A 26,972-nucleotide genomic window follows, 5' to 3' on the forward strand; every position below is an offset into this window, starting at 1 on the left:
GAAGTCAAAGAGGGCGTGTGGAACCGAGACTGCGGTCTCGATCCTAAAAGTGGGGACCGGGACGCTGCCCTAGAGCGCCTCCTTTGGCGCTTTCTGGTGTTTCAACGACTCTCGTAGCCGGCCATTTGCTGGTCTCATTTTTCCTGTCTCTCCTGAAGGACTTACGGCCCTCTCGAGTTCTTTCCACGCGACTTTTTCGCACACATACAGCTGGTTCCGTGTGCCCCCGTGTTTGCTGTTCGCCTTTCGAGGCAGATCGAGAAAGGAACGAGCACATCGCACCGACGGGCGGAGAGATCCTGGGGCCTCAGAGGCGCCATCCCTCTCTCACCCCAGTTGCGTCGAGACGCACAGCCCTCGGCAGCACAACAATCACGGGAACAGAGTCGAATGTTCCAAGTGGGAAGCCGGCGAAGCTGTACGTACAGCTGCACGTTGAGGGGTGGACGGTGATCGTGCTTGTGTGCCGGCAGAAAGAGAAAGACACAGGAAGGCGGCCCATCTCTCCTGCCGGCTATTCTGAAAGCTGCCTCCACTTCAGCGTCTCAGGCAACGCGAGGCCTCGCGGAAGTTTGACGAGTGTCGTTTCCGCGGTTTTAGAAACAGACCGCAAGAGATGAGACAGGGAGCGGAGAGACAGCGCGAGGCACAGTGACATGTTTCGAGACGGGAGAGGCGCCGTGCAGCGACAGCTGCAGATAGAAACTATTCAGATGAGCAGAACCGGTGGACGTCGGCCGCCCCCCTCTGTCCGCGTTTTTTCGAAAAGGAAGTCGAACGCAAGAAGAAAAGAGTGAGAAAGAAGAGCACCAAAAAAACCGGATGTTCGCTGGGGCGTGGGGTTCCACCGCTCACTGTCTCGGCAAAAACGACACCGAACCGAGGAAGAGAACGAACGAAAGAGCACAGGGCGTGCCTGCGTTGATGCTTTTCCCGTCCGTATCGAAAAAGACGCGCGTTTCGCTCGAGACACCCTCCCGACTCTGCCCAGACCGACACAGACACCTGGGGGAGCAACGAGGGGAAGCGAGGAAGGAGCATCAAGCCGCCCTCGGATCGGTGGCCTGGCATCTCCACCGGACGCGAGGCTCGTCGCATCCTTCTTAGGCTCACTGAGCTTCCTCTTTAGGTTCACTGAGTTTCCGCTTTAGGTTCCCTTTGTTTCGTCCCTCTTCAGCTGCCCCCGTTGTTCTTCTCTGTCTCCCCTTCCGCGTCGCCTGGACTGCCTGCGGCCTCTCTGAGGACTTCTTGGAGTCGAGGGTCCGAGACGTCGACGCCCGGCAGAGAGCCGAGGACGTGGGCTAGCTCGCTGTCAGCTGGTTGTTCTCTCTTCTCTTCTCCAACCTCGTTCGCTTCTGACGGTTGGTCTGCGGCGCTCTTCTCGCCCTCCCCGCCGTCGCTCGGCGCCGGCGCGGCTTCCATCTCCGCGTCCTCAGAAGCTGGAGGCTGGCCGCTGTAGTCCTGGAGCGAAAGAAGAAGCGCCTGCCGTAACTCGTCGTCGATGTCCTCCATCATTTCGATCTGAGCAGCTGTTGGGACACTCGAGGCACCGGCCGCCGCGCTGGCACCTGAACACCCGAGAAAGAAATCTGCCGTTCTCTGCGTTGGCCACGCATGCATGTATTCGTATGAAAACATCCTTCCACTGCCTCGTGTGTTTCCTCTCGCCTCGGTCTTTTCCCCCCCTTGCGCGTCCACCGTTCTCTCTCTTGTCCTCCCTCGAAACCTCTCTCCTCTCCAATCTTCGCCAGCCTGCTGCTGCCGCCCACCCAATCGCTACTCCACCGCACCGCCACATGCACATACACATGCGAATATCCCTTTGCTGGCAAACGTCGGGAAAACTGTTTTCTTTCCCGGCCGCCACCTTTCGCGTTCTTTGCCCCTTCCCTTTCCGTGTCCTCGTACCGTTCGCTCCGCCTTGCTCTGACGCCCCTCGGGCGTCTTCTCCGGCGCTGGGAGTCGTCTGCTCCTGGAGACGCGCTGCGCGGTTCTGTTCCTCTTGCAGCGAGAGTTGGAGGACCATGTACAACTCCGGATCTGTGTTCGGATCGACGCCGAACTCGTTCATCGCCCCCACGCCGCCTGCAGGTCCGGAGTCTCCGCCGACTCCCGGAACGCTCCGCAAGCTCGCGCCTGTCTCCGGATCCCGCAACAGGCTCGAGGCAAGAATCACCTCGCTCAGCATCTGCCCAGCTTCAGCTCGGCACTCCAAAAGGCAGCTGCAAAACACACCAAAACCTTCATGCACATCTTTATCTATTTAGGCCTGTGTGTATGTGTCCTATCTGGCGAGTGGATGCATGTATATATGTGGATGAACGGAGGCATGTACGGGGGTGCATATATATATATATATATATATATATACATATACATATATATATATATATATATAAATACAGGAAAAGGTGCGTGCACACCAGGTTATGTACAGACCTGAAGATATGTGCGTATGAGATATAGAGATGCATGCATGTACGTGGGAATGTGCACAAAGTCTTCCTCGTGAATTCGCACAGTTGTTTTGGAAGCAGCCCCGAAAGCCGAACAGGATTCGAGCTTTGCAATACCAATCAGATAACAACTGAAGCTACACTCCCTGTTACACATTATAAAATGGGATTCCTAGGTTTTCACAAACTACCCTTTTCTGTGGTCAGCAGGGAGAGCGCGACAGAAAGGCCGGACGACGCCGAGGCGAGGTGCGAAGGAGAAGAGACGCTCACCTGGTTCCGTTGCTGTCGACGGCTTCATTCAGAAGCTTCAGTCTCTGGGCATTGTGGTCCACCTCGCCGAAGCTAATCAAATCTGGCAAATAGAGAAAAGAATGCACCGGGGGAAATTGTCGAAACAACAAAAGTCCGTTTGGGACTCCAAAAAAAGTATAGGCGAAACACGCAAGACTCGCCACTCCACACGCGCGGGACCCCGGCCAGTTTCGTCTTGGGCCCGAAACAGCGTCGTGTTCCTCTGTCGGAGACAGATGCGCATTTCTATTCACATGTTTATATGGCAATCCACAGAAGCCTTCAGCAGAAATCTGCTCGTCGCTTGCACAAAAGTGGATATATACACATATGTGCATCTGCAATCACCGCAGGACACCATTCACGTATCACAATGTGTATACATACATGCACGAAAAGCTGTACATACAGAGATATATATTGATATGCAAGTGCGTGGTGCATGAGTGTCAGTTCGTATTTTTAGCGCTTTTTGGGGACTGCGTCGCGAGAGAATCTCACCAAGTGACACGTTGTTCTTTTTCAGCTGCTTTCCGAGCGTCACAAGCTGTTTTTCCGCGGTTTTCTGAACGCACCAGAAAACTCGCACTTGCTACAAAACTAAAACGGGTTTGTGTGCCACGCAAAAGTGTGCAAAAACCTGATCCCTGCGCCCCAGAAATCGGGTAGAACGCTTCCTTCGCTTCTTGGCCTCTCCCCTCTTTCTGCGACCCTGGGTTGCTGTCGACTGGTTCAGCCTCAAAAAGCCTCTGCTCGCTGTCTCCTCGTGTCTTGTTCTTTTTTTCTGTCCTTTCATCAGGCACTTCCTCCTGTCCCTTCTCGTGTTTCCCCCTCCTCGCTGCATCTGCCTTTTCTTCGGTTCTCTTTCCTTCGTCGCGGGCTGTAAGAAGACTCACGATGGGGCTTCCCACGAACGCGATAATGCGCTGCTTCTGGTTCTTGTTCATGCGGTGTTTCAAAGCCAGCTGAAGAGAAGGGAAACCGAAAGAACAAGACATCTTCCAGAGGAAACGCGCAGAAAAACGCGGTGGCGAGCAGCAATCGCAGGAAGAGCGACAGGTCGAAGAAAAGAGGCACGCAACCGGCCAAGAGAAGAAAAGAAAAAAACGCAGAGAAACGATCAGAAGAACAACCTCAGAAGAGAGGACATCCGAAACCAGGTTAATGGCATCGTGACACATACCTGCATGCATGTATGTACATATATATACATATATATATATATATATATGTAGTGTTGAAAACGAATACGGTTTTATGCATATATATATATATATATATATATACCCATGTGCAGAAACGCTGCCCGTTGCTCTCGGGAGCACGGACAAGGCTCCGGCTTATATTCGGGGGTGAAGCGCACCTGGGCGATTTGGATGCCGCGGACAAAGTCAGAATCACCCCCACAGCGCAGACCGTGAAGAGCGGAGAGAACTGCGCCCATGTCGTTCGTTGGCGAGAGATGAACGGACACCCTGAACATAGCAAGAAGGCAGAGAATGCCCGGGAAAGCCTTACCGTGTCAACGAGCAAGCTTGCGGGAAACATAATTATATATAAACACAGCATTGGTCCTCATTTTTGTCTGCAGATAGGGATGATTGCTCTGAAACACCCACAAGCTACACCTCTTGTGTTGGCAAACATGTACGTATATATATATATATATATATATGTACAGTAACTGGCATTGGTGTATGTCTGGACACCCACATGTAAATTTGTATGGAGGCGATCATTTCCAGAGAACGTTTTGCAGTCTACGATACTCCCTATAATCTTGTTCGTTGCACTTTCAGTGCGTCGAAAACCTGCAAGAAGAAGCGAGTTATCGACTGTGTGAACATCTCAGAGCGGGAAGGAGCGCCCCGCCAGGCACTGGCCTGCCGACACAGAAGCCCCGCGTGTACGTACACAGCACAAGTCCCTAGCTCGCCAGAAATCGATGCATTTCACATCAGTAAGCTGGATTTGGTCGCACCTCTCTTCGCCGTAGGTCAGGACGCCGACCGCGTTTTCTTGGTGCATGCTCGTCTTGGCTCCGGCGATGAGGCCAGCAGCTTCTTCCTGAACAGCCAGGCGAGAGGGGACTAAATCCCCATCTCGGGCGTAGGCGCTGTTGTCGATGCAGAGCATCACTGCCTCGAGCACCATCTTGGCGGACAGGAGAGAGGAAGCGCGACAGAAGGGATGTGGAAGGGAACAATAACGGCGCGAAGGAGAGGTGGACCGGAGAGAGGAGCCGGCAAAAGAGGGGAAAAGAGCCGAGACGAAGGCTGAAGAGCGCGCAAACCCAGCGGGCGAATGATAGGCGCGCAACGAGCGCAAGGAGCACAAAGACGGGAGAGACGGGTAGGGCAGGCTGCAATCGCGAGAGGAATGTAAACCGAAAAGAGTCCTTTCGGCGTCCTCTGTGTCGTCGGTGCGGCTGCTCAAATCCTGGCCGGAGGGCGGAAGACTGTGTCGCCGAGAGGGAAGCAGACAACGACGAGCCGAGATGTACCTGTCGCCGCCGGAGCGAAAAAAGGCAGAGGAACGAAGTGCCGCCGCCAAGAGAGGCAGAAAAGCTGTACAAAAAGACCTAGAACTCCACACGAATAGATGCGAATGTAGAGGCCAAGTACGGCGCATGGCCGCGCGCGAAAAGAATTCGAGCTGGAAAACGGGACAACAGAGACACAGCGAGTGAGAGGCAAACTGTAGCGCAGGGACGAGAGGGGAAAACGGCGAGTCCTCGGAGAAAAGGAAGCGGCAGAAAAGAGGGGAAACTGTGGCGAGCGTGACGACAAACAGAAAGGGCAGCACAAGGTGGAGCGAAAAGTCGAGAAAAACGAGGAAGTGCCGACACCGGAAATCTCAGAAGCATGCAAGACACCGCGCAAGAAAACTGGCGGCTTCGCTGTCAGGGTTGCAGGCAAAAAAGGTGGCAGAAAAAAACTCTCGGCAGCTGTCAAGACCCAACTTCGTTTCTCCTCGTGTGTCTTCCCAAAGCCTCGGACTTTGAGAGGAAAGGCGACCCGTCCTACGACAGAGAGGTGTGCGTAGTCACGTTCTCTCGGACAGTTTCTGTGCACAGGGAGGGGAAGACGCGAGGCCAGCGAGAAGTCTTGGAAAAGACCGCACAGTTTTGTGCGAATTAAACGGACCGTTCTCCAGCGACTCGAGCACAATTGCGGAACGACGAGGACGGATTGCGTCTCTTTTTAATTGAAAATTCTCTCCCTGCTCTCTCTCCGCCGCACAACTCTATATAAACCGTGCGTGTACGCAAACATCAGCAGCGGCAAGGCGACTCGGGCTTTGGCGGACCAGCCCGCCGGCGGGCTGTGAAGGAAGACACAGGCGACACTTACGCGAAAGAAAAGAGAAAGCGAAGGAAGTGCAGCAGTACAGAGGGTCAAAGAACGAAAAGGATGTCCCCGCAATATGCCACTCGCAAAAGAGGTGAGGGCGCACGAGGCCGGTTTGCAGCACCTACACCTGTGAGAGAAAAATGCACTGTCAAAGTACCGAGATCCTTGCACAACCAGTACAGTTTTCATCCCGCCGGTCTACCCGATGGGGCAACTCAGCTAAAGAGTCTTCGCTGTTCTTCGAAGCCTCTGTCCATCGGTTCCTTTTTTGGCAGCACGCAAGATACTCCATGAGATGCTCGAACGCGGAGAGAACGCGTGGATGTGTCAACACTCGCTCCGAGCAGGAGTATACAAGTTCCAGGCTCGTCCGACTTTTGGAGTCACGTCTGTCTGGGGCTTCGCAGGTTCACAATGTCATTTCCTTCCTTTCCTCGACAGACAGTTCTGAGCGCAATCTGCTGGCGCTTCCGTATACGTGCATTCGCACTGTAGTCACGCGCAGGGGATCATCCAGATGCCCACTTCCCACAGCCTTGCTCGTTCTGCCTAACCATTTGTTACACGGGGGTGCTTTGTTTGTGCCCGCCCTGTCTCTGTGCAAGAATCAGTCGATGCTCTCGGTGTGCATTTCGTGTCTCGCGGCACGTGCACTCGCCGTTCTTCTCTGAGTCAAGTCACTCTCGGCAGGCGCGGTGTCCCCGTGCGTACGTGTTCACCCAGTTCTGAGTCACTTCTCTCTTACCGGCCTCGCTTGGGGCAAGCTCCTTGGCACTGGTGGTCTTCCCCTGCGTCCAAACCTATATTTGGAGAATACATATGGCCTCTCTCGGCACGGACGGATGAATTGGTTATTCCTTCACGGATGCCGCAGAGCACAGCACACGGACCTTCCTGGCCCCTGCGAGCGAGTTTCTTTTTCCCGAGTCGTTTTCCTGGCTACCACAAAAACTACTCGGCCACAGCTTTTGGTCGACTCAAAGATGGGAGCCCTAGATACGTTTTAATGTTAATGTACTACAGAATAATGTAGGGAACGAAGAGAATCGAATATGTAACTCCATTCCTGAAACTCAAAAGAGCTTTCACTGATTGTGTTCATGAAGCGTGTGCGGCAGGTTATTAGAGTACCCGGATCTATGGCGGGCGCCCTGGTGCGGACCTACACACTCGCACAAGCCTTTCCCTCGGCAAAATCGTGAATCCCACGTGGAGATATACATTTTAAAATATGCTCACACGTGGATCGAAGGATTCGTAGCTAGACAGATACGTAGGGATCCAGATTGATGCAGTGGGCCGGGTGGGTACGGACAGGCTACGAGAGCGACAGAGGCGCACTGTGGTGCGCCAGAGTTGCGATCTGTTTCAGTTCTTTGCTGCGAAGTGGTTGTCAGTTCGCACGCCAAGAAGACAACTGAGGACTGGGAAAAACGTGCGAAGTGGTTGTCAGTTCGCACGCCAAGAAGACAACTGAGGACTGGGAAAAACGTGTGAAAACGGAGCGGTCCTGTGCACCCCAGAGACGACTTCCCGCGCAAACTCGCGTGCGCAGCATTGAGAAACCAGGCCAGTGCATCGCATGCACGAATGCCGCACCTGTCCACCGCGAAACACTCGAGGATGTTTCAAGTACGGAGTTCACCCCGACAGACTGCTTGATCCTTTTGCACCCATTGCATGCTGTTCACACGTGTCGAGGGCGGCGGCCGCCTGCTGGCCAGCCCTTCGATGCGAGACATGCAGTCCAATCTCTATACCCCAGTGAAAGCGGTGGACGAACTCCCAACAGCACGTTCAGGAGCACAAGAGTGCAGAGAAATTTAGTCCTGGCGCAGGCCGTGAATCACAGAAGAGATGCCGTCCTTCGTCTGTTGAATGGCGGCCGCCACTCATGTGCGATCCGCGGTCGAGTTCTTCTCTCGTCCTGGATCCGCTCGCTCTCTACGAGTTGCGGTTCGCCCAGACTTTGCCTTTCTCTATACACAGGTGGAGGGTTTCTCGCGCCTCTTTGGCTGTTGCTAGATACTCCGTCAGGAGTTCGGGAGAGAGCGCCGTCCCCGGAAAGTCACTGCCGCCGTCGGCGCCCTTTTTCGTTTTCTTTTTCGAGATGTGGCGGACCAGTCGCTTGAGAGAGGCCAGCAGTTCGTCGACTTTCCCCCGCGTGCGAGCGTCGAGGAATGCGGCCTCAGAGAAGCTCGTCAAGAACGCAGTCAGGACACGCGCCTCCGCCGTCGCTTGGCCGGCTTCGTCTTTTTTTCCCCCCAGTGCAGAGCCGAGAGGAAAGCGCGCCGACGCGTCCTCGCTCTCAGGTGCATCGACGGACGGCGGCAGAGCTAGGCGAAGCAGAACGGGGCTCCAGCGAATCAAGGAGAAATCCTTCTTCTTGCCCTCGACCTGGACGCCGACCCAGTATCGACGCTCTTCCCCTAAAGACAGTGGCTGCACTGCGTCCACAACCTCGATTTTCTCTTCCACCGCCCGGTCGTCTTCTCGCTGCCGCGAACTGACCAGAGACACTTTTCGCGTGATCACCGCGGAAAGTGCTTCGGCCGGCGGGGTGAGGTTCCCGGGCGGTCCACCCATCGTGGGCCGGTGTACATACACCCTAATCTCTGTGATTTCCGAGAAGGCAGGATCTGCCCCCGCTCCAGCAGCCGAGACATACAGGAAAAAGGCGCCCAAAGACTTTCGGCGAGGCGCAACTTCAATCGAAAACTCTGGGAAATACTGACGAGTGGGGAGCGGGCACGGCGACGAAGCAGTCGCCGGCGCAGCCGCGCCCGCCGGCGACGTCGCGCTGGGGCTTGGAGTCGGCGAAGACTTTGAAGAACCATTCGAAAAGGGGGACATGCCAGGAGGCACGGGAGAGGCAGAAGGGTCAGGCGGAGGAGGCGGTTGTGCCCAGCTCGGGTCGACTCGCCGCTGGTTCAGAGTTCGAATGGCCTCATCGACAGCGAGTTGAAACTGCAAAGCGCGAAGAAAAACAGAGAGGGACAAAGCCCATCCGCCAGGCCAGCGACACACGCGCCAGGGATCTGGAGCGGGGTCAGTTGAAAATTTAAAGCTAGAGCGACTGGAGAAGACAAGAACGAACACCCGAGTGCAGAGCCGAAGTCAGAAAGTCTCTCCAAGAGAGACGAACCCATCCAAGGCCGCAAAGGCAGTCCAAGGCACACTGGACAGGAGAAAAAGAATTTGTGGGTGTGTATTTATGTGCCTATGCATGCAAACAGGCCTATACATATGCAAAACGAACACGCCAAAAGGTGCCTATCCCTCTACAGAGCGAAGAATCGCTTCTGATTCCTTACTGCCTTGAAGGCTTCGGTGGCCTGGTGAAGCAGGTGAGGGTGGATGCTGTGGAACTTGTCGGGGTGGAGCAGAACTCGCCACTTCTTCTTCACTGCCTCCACCTGCCACGAGAGGGCGCGCAAAACGCGCACAAACAAGACAAAAGAACAGATGGGCGGACCGGCGCGCACCAAATCTCGCCGTCCCATGACTTCTCTCGTCTTAAACAAGAAAAAACGCAAGTGAAGGACAGAATTGCTGCGTCCTGAGTCATCCTTGGATGCAGAGAGAATCCAAAGATGAACCGAAACGCGCGTTCTCCTTCGCTTCGCTGCTTTCCGTGCTCTACTCGCCGTCTCCTCGTCTCGCGGTCCCTTCTGTCTTCTTACCATCTGAACCGTGGCTGTCAGCGGATTGAGGCCGAGCAAGTAGAACGCGTGGGAAATGCTCCGCTGCCTAACAAGGGCCGCCAGAGCCTGCGACGAGCCGGGAAGCGCCGAGGCCAGTGCAGCAGAAGCCTCTTCTTGTTCGCGCATGCGCTCTGTCACGTAAGTGACGATCGAAGCTGCCGCACTGGCCTTCTTGAGGGCTTCTTCCTCCTGCTGTTTTCGTCGTGCCTGAGAACCAGAGAGAGGCAGGACAGACGAGCAGGGAAGGCGAGAGAAAGACTGTGGGGGAAATACGGTCATTTTTGAATTTTAGGCGCTGAGATTGCCACTGTTAACCAGCGACGGAAACGAGAGTACTGCTGAGCGGCGAGAACTGAGACGTGGAAAGATACAACAGGTCGAACCCGAAGGGCCGCGGCGTGAGATTGGCGAGTGGATTCGAGAGGCGAAAACGCAGGGCGAGAGAAACAGCGACAGGAGACAGCCTACGCGAGGGATCGGGAGCAGCCAGCGGGGCCATAAATATATCATATTCACTTTGCACTCTCCTTCCCTACATTTTACATCGTAGACTAGCTAGATATCAGCTAGGCCTTCTCTAGTACCGCATGTGAGACTCAGTCATACAGTTTAGACTAGGAACAGAAAGAGCCGTACCCGATCTTCTCTCCACCTGGCCAAGCAGCGGTCGAATTTCGCTCGAGCTTCCGTCACCGACGCGTCGGTGGGGAAGACAAAGGGAGGAAGAAGAGGCAGACGGAGGAGCTGCGCCGTCGCGGCGATCCGAAGTTCCAGTCGCCGCTGAAGAGAAAACAGAAGGGGCATCGCAGGCAAGAGAAAACGCCGCGAGAGACTTTCCGAGGGCAGAAAGAGAAACGAAGTGAGTCGGGGAAAAGTCTGTGCCCGCGACGAGAAAACGGAGACAGCTCAGAGACGACGAGCACGAGAAACAAGAAAGGGGAGAACAAGCACAGCACGAATTTGACAAGAAACGCAGCGATAAGCAAGAAAAGTGGGCCAGGGAGCAGAAATCGAGAAAAAACGCACAGTTATACGCCTGTGTATCTTAACCGGGGCCCAACCACTCGGACAGTTCCACCCTTTTCCTTCCAAAAGCATTCGGGTTAACAAAGCACGTTTTCGTGCAGATATGAAGCTTCGCTACCTCGCTCTCTGGGAAAACGTTTAAAAGAGCGAAATACTCGTACTATATGCATATGAGTATAGGTGTCTGGATCTCTGCAGAGGGGTGGACCCCTTCGAGTCCAGAGACGGTGTTCGTCCAGGTTTTTGCGTGTGGACTGACTTCTTCTTTTGCAGCCGTTTCTTCTCCATTGTCGTCGTCGAATCCGGCGACGATAATCTCGCTCTTTTTTCTTTTCTCCTGCGCGTCGCAGCCGCTCTCTGCTGGCGAGAAGAGCATGTGCGTGAGTCCCTGGGCTTCTTCACTGGTGGAGCGAACGCGGTCGACGGTTTGCCTGCGCAGCTTCTCGAGCTCCAAGAGGAACGCTGCCCACTGTCTCACGAGTCGCATTGCGCGGCGACAGCGCTCTTTCCCGCTCACGCGCGGAGCCTGCGCCGGTTCTTCTCGCGTCCCCGAAGCGGCGCACGGAGACGAGAAGACGGACGAACTCTGCGTCAAGAGCTGGTCGATGGTGTCGAAGCGGCGAATCACACCCCGCCGCCACGCCTGGCGGCACTCTGCTGCAGACGAGAAAGAAGGGAACGAGCGCGCGACGGAAGCTGCGCAGGTCTTGCTGGCATCTCCGTCTGGCGCGGAAGCGACTGGCTGGTGTACGTACAGCACACGCGAGAGGACGTGCGTGACGGTTTCGAGAAACTCTTCTGCGCCCAAAGCCGGGGGCCGGCGCAGGCTCTCCAGTGTCCCTAGAAGCAGGCCTGCGACGTGTGCAGCCATTTCTTGTCTCTGCCGTTGATGCGGCTGAAAAGCGCTTCCCGCGCTCTCGCACGCCTCATCATCCGACGCCGTCTCGGACTCAAGAGCCTCTCCTGGTGTCTCCTGGCCCGCCGCCTTCTCACGCCCCGGGCTCTGCTGTGCTTCCCTGCCGCCTGTCTTGCGGTGCTGTGGCGCTCCTTCCTCCTCGCCTGTTTCCAATCTGTCCGGTGCCTCCTCCGACCCCAAGCCTTCTTCCTCTTCGAAGAGCGACTTTTCTGCTGCCTCGGCGTCTCCAGTCTTCGCGTTCCTCTCGCCCTCCCTGTCGTCCCGTTCGCCGTCTTCTCTCTTCAGTGCGCCCTCGACAGTTAAGCGTCGCTTCTTCTTCACTCCCGACAAGGGGTTCGACGCTCCCACTCTGCGTTGCAAGGCCTCGAGACGCCGGTCAGCCAAGACACAGACTGCGTGGAACATGTGCGCATACTTTGCAGGTGTATCGAGGGCCTCCGCGTCGAGGAGCAACTGATGAATCTCCGAGAAACTCAGAAAGGCGGAAAAGTCCAAACTGTCGTGACTGGAAGCGACAGACACATCCTCGGCCTGAGACTCCGGGCGCCTCCGCCCCAAGGTCTCCAACACCCGGAGACAGGCGAGCGTCGCCGCGGGCAGCGGCGGCGAGGGGGAACAGGCGCTCATTGGAGTGTCGCTGGAGGGCTTTGGGGCATCGCGGCCCCCAGGAAAGGGGGGAGAAGGCGGTCGAGCGAGAGGCGACGTCGGCATCCTTCTCTGGGGCAAAAGCTCCGAGAGAACGAAAAGGCGAGCCGCGGAGGCGAGGCAACGGACTGATGACTCCGAGAGAAATCCAAGAAAGACAGTCCTAGTCACAAAACAGAGGCAACCATCTTCTCTGAAGGTTTCCAAGTCCTGGCTTCGCAAAGACGAAAGGAGAAGCCGAGGGGACCGCCGTGAGAAAGGAAAGTCCGAAGCCAAGCGGGTTCCCTGTGACTCTCTACGCGAGTTTTCATCCAAGACGCACCACACACACACACAGCGTGCCTCAGCGCATGCAGATGTTTGGAGAGCTCAGATAAAGTGTGTATAGGCAAATACACACATAGACAGAGACGGAGGATGAGGAGTCGATAGATGTATAGGCGGGTTCACCGTCACCGCGGCAGGCTGGGCGAGAATTCCCTCTCTGCCGTTGCATTTGAACGAAACAACCACTGACCCTCGCTTCTTGGACCGTCCAGAGGCCTCTATGGGAGCACATGCCTATTTGCATTCATATTTTCGTATCTTTAGGTATACTATATCATGTGGGGAGTCTCGCCATGGACCGTTCCCGGTTCATGCATATCCCGGCAGACAAGTGTATGCATTTGTCTGCCTGAACTTACACAGGAGTACCCTTGCTCGAGAAGGGGGGAACCTCAAATTTGAAGAAGAGAAATAACTTTGGATGAGGGAAGGAGGAAGTGAACTGTATGGACAGCACACACCCGCCAGGTCAGCACACAGAAGGCGCCTGGGTAGCTCTTTGTCTGAAGACAGTCGCTGTCTGTGTAAGTTTTTCTCGACGGTAGATTCAGTCCACGTACCGATGAGGATCAGACCAAGGCTGCCGGGGGTCTTTCCATTAAACGCAAAAGCAGGGGTTCGACAGACTTCGACAACTGCCAGGCTTATCGCTGGCAAAATCAACCGCAAAGCAGCACCTGGATGTCTTCTGGCAACCGGGGGGCGAGAGGGCGGTGCATTTGAGGGAAAAGGAAGACAAAGTGCATGAATAAGGGAAGGATGCGCTGAAAACGCGTGGAGACGCCCCCACGAGAGACAGAAACGTTTTCGAGGGCGTGTTTCGCCAAATTCTGGAACCCAGAAAAATCCGCACATCGTCGAGTTTTTTCTTCCCACGATAAGGGGGGAGGGTGCAGAACGGCAGGGGGGTGGCCACCGCTGGAGGCACGAGACATGCAAGGAAAAGTACGCGAGTGGCTGAGTCCTTGGCATATACAGAGGGGTAGTCGCACACCGGCCATGGAGTCAGATTTCCGCAAACGGGCACAAGACCTCCGGAAATTTTTAGTCGAGCACCAAGTGAACGGCTCTTCGCATACGACGCCTCGCGTTCCCTCCCTGGCGCCAAATGTGCGTGTGCTTTCTTCTTGGCAGACGAGTCTAGCTAACGAGGGGGCGAGGGCGCCTACGCCATACAAGCGTTTTGGTAGTTTTCTCAGAGCACAATTCGATGTACGGAGCGCCTGTTTTAATTCTTTGGGGGTGCGTTGCGGACGTCTGAGCGATGGAAACGCGTCGAACGTAGAATGCGTTTGACGTGGAAACGTAGCGTACTGTTCAAAGAACTTTTTCCTTTGGACGCATATCTTTAGGAAACAAGGAAATCTAGATTTCGGTTTCGGATAGCACGAACAAACTGACACAGTGTTTCCCCGAGAATAATCCTAGCACACAGCTGCATTCAGAGGCAACGGGATGAATGAGCTCCTAATCAACCCGACATGCCTTTTTCAACCTGATTTGAAATACGAAACGAGTAAGGTGGACAAGTGACGAGTCTTGGTGGAACGCGAATATGAATTCAACGGAAACAAACGGCAGAATTTGGATGCGTGTGCCGTTTTCCCCCAGTCCCTCCAGCACCCCCCACGGGATAGCGCGTGCTATATCGGAGTGTCTGTGACCTATATGAAGGAGAAGATCACAGATTTGCATGGGCGCCAGCAGCTACCAATCCCCCTGTCACGATACAACCGACACGAAGTATTTCGTTGTCGATCATGGAGGTCATCTCTTTGTGCGTATGCAGTTTGGCCCGTTATTCGGCAACCTCCTGGCCACGTATATGACTGCACGACAAAGCACCAGCCGTATTGAGTGGGGACAAAGAAAGCAGAGTAGGGAGCGAAAACGGTATATGAGTCACGTCGACTCTCTCTGGCATGACTACACCAGATGTCTCATCTACCGTACGCCATCTACACATCCTTGATGTTCCCACAAGAAACTGGAACAGAGCACGCGACGAGGAGCGCCAGTCCCACAACTTCCTAAAAGCATTCCAGGTTTGGTTATCGTTGCCCGATACACCGTTGCTGTGCCTCATCGCCAGAGGAAATGCAGGGGTCTCCCGGGACTCCGGGAAAGCGCATGGATAAGAAACCGATCTTTCCAAAAGCAGTGGGTACTCATGCATGCAAAAGGTGTAACCTTGACGGGGCCGGCCTCCACTTGCCAGGTGACCGAAGAGTAATACATATCTTGTGAAGGCTGCGAAGCAGGAATTGCAGACTGTCACTGAGCTGCTCAGGTGGTATCCTTTCAAACAACAGCGTACCGTTCCCAAGGCCTGAGCCCGTGACTGAACGAGGAAAAAGAAACTGGTGTCCAGCAGCGACTGTGTGGTGCGCAAATAGTATTTTTTATACTTTCCCTGTCAGGTGGGCACCACAAGGCACAACATTCCATAAAATACACGGGAGCTTTTACGATGATGTACAGAAAAGTGAAAGATTTACTTGTGAAGAGCTGCCACAGCAGAAGTATGTTGCCCTTGAATCTTATAGAAATCGTTGTACTGGTTTTAAAATGACCGTCTGACTATGGCGACTGTCCGAAATGCGAAAAGAAGTGGATTCGTCAAACAAACGTCAAGAGCTTACAACTTCACTTGTTGGATGCATTCTTCCAACAGGTGTCTTCTCTGGGAGGAGCCTCCCCTCGCACCGGTGCTCTCTATTTGGGTAGACTATCTGTCTCTATATGACATCAGTGCGCCGGAAAGAGGCGTCCGTTTGCTGTTTTTCTAGAAAACTGCTACAACTGCTCTTCACTAAGCAAAGAACAACCCAGCGAGGGACAGCGGCTACATGACACCAGCTACAACGCCGCATACGTGTACGGATTCGAGCGAAAATCTCTCTATCGTTGCAGTGTGCGGTTTACTAGGAAAGTGTCCACTCCGCTCCTCGCGTCTTCTGTGCCTGTGTCAAGCTGTTTCGAGGACATGAGCCACTGTTGACTTCGAGCTGTGTCAGGTGCACCACTATACAACGAATGAAGAGTGAATGTGGCCCTGGAGTGTGCGCTCCGAACCTGGGAATCCAGAGGGGCCTACCCCTACGGTTCGTCCACTGACACATGTACGTGTTGCTACATCGTTTTTTGTAGCCAGTGCCTATTTGAAGAAAGGCGGACGAATTGTGCACCGCATACGCACTCGCGGTGTCATCGGGGGCTAAAGAAAAAGAACCATGCAAAGAAGGGAAATAACGGTTGTTCTCATCGTGTTCGGGCAGTCCGGTTTCTGCTCGGCATTTCTGGGCAGACGGGGCGATACTTGTGATGCGGCCCCTGTTGCGTCGACTCCCCGACAGAGCGGCGGTGAGGCCGGTGTTCTCGGGCCTTTAGAGAAAAACGCTCACACTCGATGAACCCGCAGATCTTTCCCCGCTTTCCGTTTCTCTGCTGCAGACCCCCCGTTGCTACACACTGTGCGAAGAGAGCCGACACCGGCAGCGCAGAGAGAGCGCACTCTTTGCGCGACTACGATAGTAAGCAACCCATTTCCTTAAAAAACACGGTTTATCCTCCTCTTTACCATCGTCCTAACCCCTTTTGAATTCTTCCCACATACGGGTGCGAATCTTAGGTGTTCATAGGCGCACGATATACAGACATAGATCCCCAAAAGGGACCGGAGAGAAGACACGTCAGAAAAAAGTTACAGCACTACTTAGTTCAACAAAGGCGCGTCCGACAAGTCGATTTGACGGCATATCGGGCACGCGTTTTCATCATGTTGGTCACCTAGATCGCATCCACATCGCTTCGATACGTACTTTGCAGTCTCATCAATAGCTCCCATGTCGCAAGGAGTGATAGTGTGACCCATGACAGATCGGTCTGTAGCCGCTGCACTGCTGTGCTCTGCTACTTTTTGGGGCTGAGTCGCCATCGTCGTCTCTGAGGCGGAGTCCTCGGGGCTGGCCAACTTGTCGTACTTTTCTCTCGGGGACATTTCCTCTTGCTTCAGCGCCTCTTGCATCTGTCGTTCACGCTCGGCTGCGGCAGCAGCCTCGGCCTGGCGGCGTTCTTCCTCTTCTCTTGCTTGTCGCTCGGCTTCTTCAGCTGCAGCGCGCTCCGCTGCCAGGCGCTCCTCCTCCTTGCGCTTTGCTTCCTCAGCCTCCTTCGCTTCTTGCGCTTCGTTCTGTCGTCGCTGCGCCTCCGCGGCTTCCGCCTCCGCCGCCTGCTTTCGGGCTGCCTCTGCCTCCGCTTCCTTCCTCGCTTGTTCTTCACGTTCTCTCGCCTCGTTTTCTCTGCGTTCCGCCTCCGCTTGTTCAGCAGCCTTCCGTTCAGCTTCTCGACGGGCCTTCTCTTCGGCTTCCGCCTTCTCCTTGGCTTCGCGTTCCTGGCGCTCCTTCTCTGCGAGATCCTCCGCCTCCTTTCGGGTCGGCGTCTTGGCCGCGTTCTTCTTGCACGCGTTTCCCATTTTTCGGATCAAATCGAGTAGATGTGCGCGGGGAAAAAATTTACACCCGGCAAGCAAAAGTTGTGTGGGGGAAGAGAAACGGGGAGTCACGGCACAGGGTCGTCGCCGAAGAAAAAGCGGAAAAATATCACGATGCTCCAGGCACCGATGGTGTGTGCGTAAATTCCGAGAATGCGGGCAGGATTTGGTGCGTGCCTTTTTCTCTCTCCCGCCGGAAAGAAAACTTCTTTTTCAGTCTGAAGAACAGGATGAGACAGACCACTGAAAAATTCCGTGCCGCAGCCCGGCAGATACTCTCTTCTCGTCTCGTCTGGTCACGACTTTTCTACCTTCTTGGCCACTTTTCTACCGGGCGAAATAGCGAGCGCCTTCTCTTACGCACGCGGGCATCCGCGTGCCCGTCGATCACGCCGATGCTCTCGAAGGGAAATGACAGTGGGAACAGCCGCTCCGAGCTTGAAATGACTCTCGTGCTCGAACAAAACTGAGAAATGTTCTTTGCGAATCGGGTGGAAAGCTCTTGTTGAAAACACAAAAAACGTGAAAAGGAAAACTCGACACCACCTCTTCCCTAGCTGGAACCTCTCTGGCGACGGCCCAGCTCTTCGCTGAGGGGCGTCGCGCCGCGAGGAAGGGCAATCGCTCGCGTGCCTGAATCGACCACGCGCGCACAATCTACACACACGGACGGACTCCAAATTCTGTCAGCCAGAGAAAACAGGCGGCCTCCCGGGCGTGTCGCCGGTCGTTGGCAAGCTTTTTCCCCGAATCTGCGCATTCCAAGACCACTCTCTCGCGGCCCGAGCTCGCTCCTCGTGCTGTACCACTCCTCACTTGCTCCTACCGTCTACCGGCCTCTCTGCCCCGTCTTCTCGCGCAGAAAGAAAGGCGAAGTGTGACAAGCGCGGGGGAGAGAGACGCACAAGCCCTAGGCACCCGTGGCACACTGTCGGCGTATTTCGACGAAGAAGCGCGAGGGCAGGACGCCGAGGCACGCCCGATGGCGCCAGCCCCCGACGAAAATTTTTAGAACACCCCTGCGGCCGAAAGGAATATACTCCAGCGTTGCCCATCAACGAAATACCCGTCCTGTGCTTTTTCGTCCGCTCACACAAAACGCCGCGAAGTGACACACGAACAAAAAATCCGAGTCCTTGGAAAGGCGCGAACCTTGGGTAGTAGCTTGGCAAGCAGACAGAATGCGGAAAACCGCCTTCGACGCCGCGTATCGTGGTGAAGCTGCTTTCTGACCGGTCACCCGGGACCGGCAAACGTGGAACCACACGGTGGGCAATCACAAAACGGAATCCAACCGCTGCTGTTGCCATATCTTTTATATGCGCAGAAAGTGGCATCGAGGTAGCGACACGTGGGGACGGTTCTTGGGTTTTGAGCAACGACCCATAACCAACCTATCTAGGTACGAGGAAAACACGTCAAAACCGCGGCCTCAACAGGGGAAATGCAGAGCTGGTATTCCGGGGTGAAGAAACAGAAGGCGGGGGAAACGCCCGTGTCAACTCTCGAGGCTGGAGCGTCGTGACGCAGTCGTATACACGAATAACAGGAAAACGCGCTTACCCGTCACCAAAATGTTTTCAAAATGTCGCAGCAGTGTCAACAGTTACGTCGGTTTCTGGGCCGCTTTCACATCTGTCGTCTACGGGGCATCAGGATTCACAGAGTCGACGGTCGTGCGAGTGGCAGGCGTGCACGTGCCAACAAGACCGAGAGTTTGCAAGTAAAAGCGGATTACCTGAGGAAAGCGCAAAGAGTCTGTTTACTGCAAAAGTTCCCGCACAGTAAAGACAAATTCTGTTGCCCGTACACCAGGCAAAAGCCTAGTGTCGGAGACTTACCTTCCGCTGAAAAGCAGGTGAGTCGGAAGACTCTCGAGAGACATCTCGCGAGAGCTGCGCGGCGCTCGGAATGCCACGTATTAGGCGTAGAGGAATGAAAAGCCGAGAGTTCATCTCGAACGCCCAAAATGTAGACTGGAACCAAGAGGTCCTTAAATCACCTGTTCTAGCATGCGGGAATTCCCGTAGAAGACGCGACGTATTCAAGCCTCCATGACAGACTGGTGACACGCCGTATCAAACTGCTGCTCCCTGCGGCTGTCCTCTCTGTTGGATCTCTTCCGCAGCTGTGTCGTCGCTTCTGTTGCAGAGTTCTCTCCGTAAAGCAGAACGCCATTGGGCCCCTAGGCTACTTACTGGAAAAATCGTGGGCTTCAAATTTCGACGCCTCGGTGTGCCTGTTCTCAAGGCAGAGATATCGGGTCACGTGTGAGGCAGTGTTGACCACTAAGCCGCGTTCGCATGATCAGAGAACCATGCACAGGTCTTAAGAGCTTGCCGTGCCGTCTGTAAGGCACATGCATGCGTACGTCCCTATGTTCCAAAGTTGTCGACACTACTGCGTCTTCAAGTTGCCTCGTAGGCTCCTTCGAAACTTGCCCTCCGCAAACGCACTACCCCTGGCCTGGCAGGCTGCTGACACCCCGGCGCTAGGCACTGCGCCCACGTAGCAGTCATAGCGAAGTTGGACTGCGTCGTCACAGAAGAGCGAGACTGATGGCGGAAAACAGATTGGTTTCCATGATCGTCTCTGTGTGTTTTGCGTTGCTGAGTAAACAATATTTACCCAGTTCAACCCTGTATGTAACTCAGTTAATTAATGCTAGGTTTGATATTCTGTACGAACCGATGGGACGAGCGAGTGCTCCGAGAGAATCACAACCTGGGTACGCCCCTTCGCGTACACTCCTGAGCAGATTCGCGAGATTTCGTGAATGACGGAGTGTACGAAGGTGCATTTGTGGGAAATACTCCTATTCTCTTTCTCGCCTACACTGCGCCCCGCGGTTTGTCCTCCCGCGCGAATTCCGTTCTCGCGGACACGGGTGAAGTTAACATTTGAGGGTACACCTCACGTTCCTGTTAATTGTCCCTTTATCGGGGCGGTATGCTCCCAATTTCCCGTCAGTTGGGGGACCGAGTGCACGGGCGACGCCTGGCTGTGCCCGCCGCGCACGAGAGGCATTCTTTATTAGAACGGCCGTTCATTTGAAAGGAAAGACCAGAATCAAGTATCCCTAGCAGTCCTGCTCTTTTACGGTTCTTCGAGCTGACATGACGAGAGATTCCCGCCACTCGAAGAAGCAGAAAAACGCAAAGGGGTGCGAGAAAGTACAATTCCAAGCGAAAAAAGACGCAGACTTAACCGCACGTACGTGCAAATTGTGGCATAGTATGGAATCTCGTCCGCACACCACTGTGTGCAACTACGAGGCCCCCTCAGAAAAGATACTCTGCAAGCACGATCCCCACCCGAGATACGTTCACATATCAAGCAATGTTGACAACTGTTCCACTTCTCGTATAAAAGGGCGCATCTTTCGCGGTGCACCGCCGTGTTCAGAAAAAGATGCGTACACGGCACCAGCCTCTCTTCTCCGTTTCGGGTCAAATCGGGGCCTCACCTTTTGAGTCCCCGCCGGCACCTCCCCCCCTCTCTATCGGTGTACCACATGCCGTTCACTCCCACATCTGCAACACAGCAGATCTCGAGGCACGTCAACCTTCGCGGCGTGTGTGTCTCCTCGCCCAGTGTGTGTACCAGGTTCGGCGGACGTCCGCCCCGACTCTCAGCGAGAGAGGCGTCACCAGCGAGGAGCAGCGACTGGCGTCGCGCCGGCGGCCGCAGGCAGAGGAGCTGTGCCCGCGTAGCTCGTCGAAACAGCCACGGAGGGTGGTGCACTGGCAGGACTCGACCGGCTCGTCGAGGACGTGCTCGCCGCTTGGGGCGCCACCGCGTAGGGGACAGCCGTCGCGGGGGTCGGAGCCGCTGCTACAGGAGCCGTGGTCGAGGCCCACTGTTGCGGCGCTGCGTAACCATTGGCTGCCTGAGGCTGGGGCTGCTGATACGCGTAGAGGCTGTATGCTGGAGCAGGCTGGTACGGGACTGCGTACGCGCCGTACGCCGCTGGACCCGCCGCGTACTGTGGAACAAGAAGCACGGGACGCGCAAAAAGACGCCAGGAGCGGAAGATACACGCAAAGGACCAGAAACCTGTGGCGGCCGCCGAAACGGCGCCTCCCTGCCGCTGCGAGATCGGGCACATTCGTTTTGTCAGGCCCCACAGACGCAAAAAGGAAACACTTTCCCACATCTCTGCTTGGCACATTGACGCCTCGAGTGTCGGCCACCGATGAGTCAAAGTTGAAGACAGAGAACAGCAGTGTACGCACAGTGGACGCGAGATATGCGAAAACGCGCTGGGGTCAAGTCGACGAACACAACTGCAAAACTGTAGATGGCACGCCTCGTGTGGATCTGTGAGGAGTGCCGCTCCACTCCCTGCATGTGCCCGGTCCATGGTCCTGCCTACAGTGCGAGCAGACGGGGTCTCTCCAACCAAGCTTACTGAGCGGTCGTGGTTCGGGATGCAGTGGAAGTCTATCGCAACTGGAGACATGCGGAGTCGTGACTCACCGGCACCGCCGCGACGTAGGCGGGTGGAGGGTGCTGAGGCGTGAGAGGACCCGACGCGTAGATTGCTGGGACAGCGTGGTGAGAACTCACCGGCGCAGCGTAGGGGGCCGAGGCATACGCTCTTGACATCCCTCCCCCGCTTCCTGAGCCGCCGCTCCCCCTGACGGGGCCGTAGCTCTCTGGTGTCCGGCGTGAACCTTGCCGTTCCACATTTTTGTTTCTGGAAAAAAAAACCGCAACAAGCGAAACCGACAATCACATCTCGACAGAGAAGACAGAGGCAAGGCAGCAGCTGCGCGAAAACCCAGCCAGTGTACAGGGACGCAATCGAAATGCAGAAGATTCGCGACTACTTTCAGGTCGCCGAGTCTCACTCAACTTCTGGACCGACAACAAAGCCATCCATTTTTTTAAAGCAAGAAGTCCTCTCCATGCCCTGATTGCCTTTCGCAAAAACATGCAGGCATCTCGGTGTACACACAAGCCGCTGGGAAGGCGGCAATCGTCAGAAACCCCCGTTTTGTTGTGTTTGCCTCGCAGCCACGTGAGCCCGACGGACTTTCCAACTTCCTTGTGAAACACCATGCTTGGCTGAAGCAGCTCTCAGATACACTAAGGCCCCACACGCGTCTCTGTACGAACAGAGCACCCCGCATTCGCGAGAACCGTTTCGCGTTTCAGACGTACACTGTCCTCGAAGCATTTTGTGCGAAGCAAATGTGCAGCGTGGCACCATTGAAGACGTAACCATTTAACGAGTCGAGGGCTTTCTGGGCATCTCGCAAGTCAAAGTACTCGACGAACTTCTCTCTGGAAACAAAGAGCAGGATCATCGGGGAAAATGCGATTCACTCATTGTGGAGCTGAATAAGGAAATAGAATACTTCCCCGCCACCTTCTCGACGCGGACTGCTTCTCTGCGACCGTAAAATGCAAGTACTATTTGGCGTGTGCGGAAACGATTGAGGTGCTCTAGAAGCAATATGCCTCGTAGAAAAGCACAGAAGGCAACCCCCGAACTCATACAGCACTTGACCATTGTCCACGTGCTCCACAGATCAAAAGCCTCACGCCACGGCATGCATTCTGCTTCCTTCAGAACTGCAGTATTCTCTTTAATCCCCTTGAAAGTGTTTTGTTACCCACTGAATGAGTATATTTCGTGACAAAATTTGACAAATTGTTCTCTTGACCTAACGATTTCCTGTCCGCTCAAGGGCACCACAATATAAGAAAGCTGTCACAGAATACTGGGAGACTCTGTGGACTTTCTGATGCTTCTGTTCAGAACTGATACGTGAAACAGGATTCACTTACGTTTCTCGTTTCCGATTCGCAGAAACCTTCTTGAGGTCTCCATGCTTGGCGAAGAGCTCCCTGTATGCGTCCAGACTGTTTGGATCGGTCCAGCTCCCCGACACATGGACAGTGCTAACCGGGCGTACGTACAGTGTTCCCTGCGAGGAAAGCGAGTTGCACGCAAGAGACACGAAACGTGGCCGTGAGTTACCGGCGACACAGAAGCCATACGCAACGGCAAGCGAAATCACGGCAGTTGTTCTTCAGATGCGAAACGAAGCACCGGCCTGAGACTGAGCCAACCAAAAAGGACGCGAAGCTTCAGGAATGTGCACACGATTGCACCAGCACACCAAAGCCTTCAGTTCTATCTCGTGTACGTACAACACGGAACCGTGCTCAGAATGCAGTTCACAGACTCCCGCGCAATATACAGATGCAAGCATACAGATTTTTGCACATCTACGAATTCTCGCCCATAGCCCTACATATATACCCTTTTAGAGGGATAGAAGAGCAAAAACCAGAGACCACTTTGTGAGGCGTGCTGTGTTGAAAGTTGGCGCCATCTTCGGGATGTTCTGCAGAAATGCTTGCGACGCTTACAGTATTGCCGTCTTTATCCGGACGCTTCACAGCGGAGAATTGAACTTCCACGCGTTTCCCCAAGACATCGGAGCCGCGGAGGGCGTCGCGAGCAGCTTCGGCGTGTCGAAGATCATACTGTGCGCGCATATCGAAAAAAACATGCGAACTGAAAGCCACCCCATCGCTTTTGACGTCGCACCAGCCGTGCGGCACAAAAAGGTTTTCCAGCGACAAAATTCGCACAGACGCCACGAGAGTCACGGTACAAAGGTGCCCGCGTCACTTGCACAGAAGAATGCGTCCGCACACCCTCAGCGGTTACATAAGCATGTGCGCGTATCAAGAAAGAACAGCTACGCGTGCCTACATATGCATATATGAAAATCTCGGTGTATAGACACGAGAGTGGTGTGGTAGCTCATGCCGGGAAACCCCGGAGGTGGTTGAGCTCGGCTGGTTCCAGAATCGAAAGACCACATCCAGCTGCACGTAAAGAGGGACGAGCTCGCAAGAATCGCGTGTGTGCAACTCCTTTTAGACTCACAAACTCGACAAAGGCCATCCGCTTCTCGGGATATACTGCAACTTTCTTGAGGTCGCCGTGTTGCGCGACGACGTCACGTAGAGTGTCTTCAGTCACATCCTCCGGGAGACGGCCAAAGAAGAGGGTACGGCTCTGGAGGGCGTCTGGCTCTTGATCTGCGCACGCACAAATGAGTTAGGACGCACAGGGGCACGCGTTGTCAGCCATTTCTTTTTGGCGATGCCTGTGGAGCTGTGGAGCGGGTGACGCTCTGGAGAGTTTTAGTTCCCTGTTCTCGCTGTCGCGTTTCTGCCAATCACAGACAGGGCCATGAACACACGCGTGTCCAAGACACAGCCACACCAGCTGCTGTTCAGGAGTCCCCAGCGTGTAGACCGATCAGGTGGAGACAGGCACATGCCGCTTCCGTGATTAAAGCCGGCGCGGTCGAAGTGAACCCCGCCTGTAATACGGACCCGCATCCGAAACTATTCCAGAGTTTTTATGCATGGACCTGCAGCGCGCCAAGCGTCACCGCTGGTATGTGCCCCCACTCTCGAGATTCTCCATCTTTCGTACGCTTGTTGGGAAGAGGAACAGAAATGAGTGAACCCACGGAGAAAGTCGCGAAAGTTCAGTGCTAGTCTAAACTTTCCGCGGAGACACGGCGCCAACTGAATCCTGCTTACCAAGTGGGTTGGGTGCGGATTGATGTGCCGATGGTGTTTGCCACTGAGAATACTGCGCTGCGTTCGCTCCCCACGTGTAGTCTGCAGCTGCAACAGCCGTCGTGCCTGTCCCATACGCATACCCGTAGTGACTGTAGGGGTGAATGCCGTACTGCGGAGGTGCCGCCATCTTGACCCAGCCGAGGGTTGACGGCTCCTCCTCTATGCAGATCCACTACTGAGCAAAGGACGGACCGGGATTGGACGCAGAGTGAAACGGCTCCGCGGATACTCGAGAATGGACAAGGCCTGTGGAAACAAGACGGCGCCTAGACCAGTGACCAGGGGCGAAACAGGCGCCGAGAAGTATTTTGCACGAAAGAGGCAACACGGGACTGGCAAGGCCCACAGTGGCGTGCGTGCAAGGAAAACGGACTCCGGGGAATGAAACAGACTCCCGGAAAGACACAGATTGATGCTGACTCAAATGACTGAGGAAATATAAAAGAGCTAGACAATCGGTTTACCGCTTTGGATAACAGCTGTTCCCCGCTTTTGAATCCCGAAAAAATACGAAACTGGCGCTGTGTCTGTACACCACCACCAACGCACGAAACCGACTTCAAGCTGCACTGTAGGGAAACGGGATTGTTCCTATCCTGTTGTCCGACACGGCGTTGCAGCCGGTGTTTTGCGGAAATAATGGCGAAAATCGTGTCGGGTTTGACCGTTTTCCCCCCGGTTGCGCGCCAAACGTCTCGAGTTCAAGAAAAAATAGGTTCGGCTACCGGCGAGAGTGAGACACGCGCAAAATCGTCAGCAAGGGGGGGAATGCTGGGGAGGATTCGCTCGTTTCATCAATATCGTCAGAAATACGCGACGATTGGAGGCGGTTTGCCCGAAACAGAAATCCAAAAACAGCGTGCGGTGATGATCTCGTCAGCAAACACTCTGGTGCCGAGTAACGGCCGTCGCAACAACGCTCCGTGCTCGGGAAAAGAAAAAACGCGGGAAAACGCTCTTGGGGGGACTGCCAGTACCACAGGCACAATCAGAAAACCCGGCGCCGAAAACGTTTTTTGATGCAGATCACTGGGGAAACTAAAGTGGAATGGGAGGAGCCATAAAAGTCTGATAAGAAGAAGAAAGCGGCAAAAGGAAGCACCAAAATTCCATAGCACCGAGATTTGAGTGCAAACGGAGAGTGAGCTTACCCCTGATAAAGAAAGAGGTGCGCACTTTGCGCTGCCCACTCCCTCGCTCTCAAGCAGTTCCTCGTCCCTGGGGGAGCCAACTGCTATGGCATCATGCTGAGGGGGATCATTCCCAGTTCGTGGTTCACCGTCTGTCACATTCGTTGACGTTTGGAAGGGACCACGTACGTGAAAATAGGTATAAATGGAAACCGTGGCATAGAAAGCATGCAACACAGTCATGGAGCAGCACCGTTGGACAGTGAGTGCGTCCTTTGTGAAGGCCTCCCTAGTCACGCAGAACCCGGTTCCTTGCGGCAAGGAATTTTGTCCGGTTACAGCTCTTTCTTTGATCAAACAAATTAAGTTTGCTCTAGGCTGTAAGGTTATGAACCGCCAATGCAAGAGAGATTCCAGATGTGGTTACGGCGACGCTGGTAATACGATGGTGCATGTTTGGAGCTCAGACGGCATCCCCCAACTTCACCATACTAGCGACTCCAACGCGATGGTGCGAAACAAAAGGCCGACAGAAGCACCACTACCGATGTTAACAGTGATTTCCCTTTAGTTACGCTACGCGTTCCCATGTGGAAATGAGATTCTCAGGTATCCTCATTTCCTGGTTTCAGTACTGGAAATCAGTGTACTACCTCAGCGTCAACTCACGGAAAACGGGTATGGGCAACACTGTCCAGTAGAGATGACCGCGTGTTCCGTGGCTTTCCCTGTTGACTGCTGAAAAAACGGTCACTACGTTGACGGTCAAGTCAAGCTGAGTGGCTGTCTTCTTCATGTTCCTTGGAACGCCAAGCCTCGCGCCACGGTGGTCCCTGTTTGCTCGCTGACAAACTGTAGACTGCCTTCTTTGAAGCATACAGTGACGTATATTTGTTTTGCGCACCATTCGGAGAAGGAGGGTGTCTGCCTGCCTCGAAGGATGAGGTGCGCTGGAGGGCACTTGTTTTGTAACAGTCGTCCACATTTCAAAGTGGTTTTAAATACGCGACAA

At 54.6% G+C, this 26,972-nt stretch overlaps 4 protein-coding genes across 4 annotated transcripts; all 4 read right to left on the reverse strand.

Annotated features, from left to right (window-relative positions):
• Positions 1 to 1,173: 1,173 nt before the first annotated feature.
• On the reverse strand, positions 1,174 to 4,904 carry NCLIV_048550 (putative 26S proteasome non-ATPase regulatory subunit 4; the record flags this gene model as incomplete). Its single annotated transcript, XM_003884407.1, has 7 exons — positions 1,174 to 1,568; positions 1,909 to 2,222; positions 2,730 to 2,811; positions 3,252 to 3,315; positions 3,647 to 3,715; positions 4,114 to 4,225; positions 4,732 to 4,904. The coding sequence occupies 7 exons, from the start codon at positions 4,902 to 4,904 to the stop codon at positions 1,174 to 1,176; spliced, it is 1,209 nt and encodes a 402-aa protein (XP_003884456.1).
• A 3,143-nt stretch (positions 4,905 to 8,047) lies between these two features.
• NCLIV_048560 (conserved hypothetical protein) lies at positions 8,048 to 12,460 on the reverse strand (the record flags this gene model as incomplete). Its single annotated transcript, XM_003884408.1, has 6 exons — positions 8,048 to 9,070; positions 9,418 to 9,519; positions 9,787 to 10,014; positions 10,444 to 10,587; positions 11,093 to 11,490; positions 11,827 to 12,460. 6 exons carry the CDS (start codon positions 12,458 to 12,460, stop codon positions 8,048 to 8,050), a joined length of 2,529 nt encoding a protein of 842 aa, XP_003884457.1.
• Positions 12,461 to 16,436: 3,976 nt separating this feature from the next.
• Positions 16,437 to 17,192, reverse strand: NCLIV_048570 (conserved hypothetical protein; the record flags this gene model as incomplete). The annotated part of the gene is made up of 1 exon (XM_003884409.1): positions 16,437 to 17,192. The coding sequence occupies one exon, from the start codon at positions 17,190 to 17,192 to the stop codon at positions 16,437 to 16,439; it is 756 nt and encodes a 251-aa protein (XP_003884458.1).
• Positions 17,193 to 20,856: 3,664 nt separating this feature from the next.
• On the reverse strand, positions 20,857 to 24,957 carry NCLIV_048580 (hypothetical protein; the record flags this gene model as incomplete). Its single annotated transcript, XM_003884410.1, has 7 exons — positions 20,857 to 21,195; positions 21,690 to 21,909; positions 22,377 to 22,499; positions 23,007 to 23,146; positions 23,595 to 23,711; positions 24,121 to 24,275; positions 24,789 to 24,957. 7 exons carry the CDS (start codon positions 24,955 to 24,957, stop codon positions 20,857 to 20,859), a joined length of 1,263 nt encoding a protein of 420 aa, XP_003884459.1.
• Between the last annotated feature and the right edge of the window lie 2,015 nt (positions 24,958 to 26,972).

Source organism: Neospora caninum, chromosome X, assembly GCF_000208865.1.
Source record: "Neospora caninum Liverpool complete genome, chromosome X".
In the NCBI taxonomy this organism is placed as follows: Eukaryota; Apicomplexa; class Conoidasida; order Eucoccidiorida; family Sarcocystidae; genus Neospora; species Neospora caninum.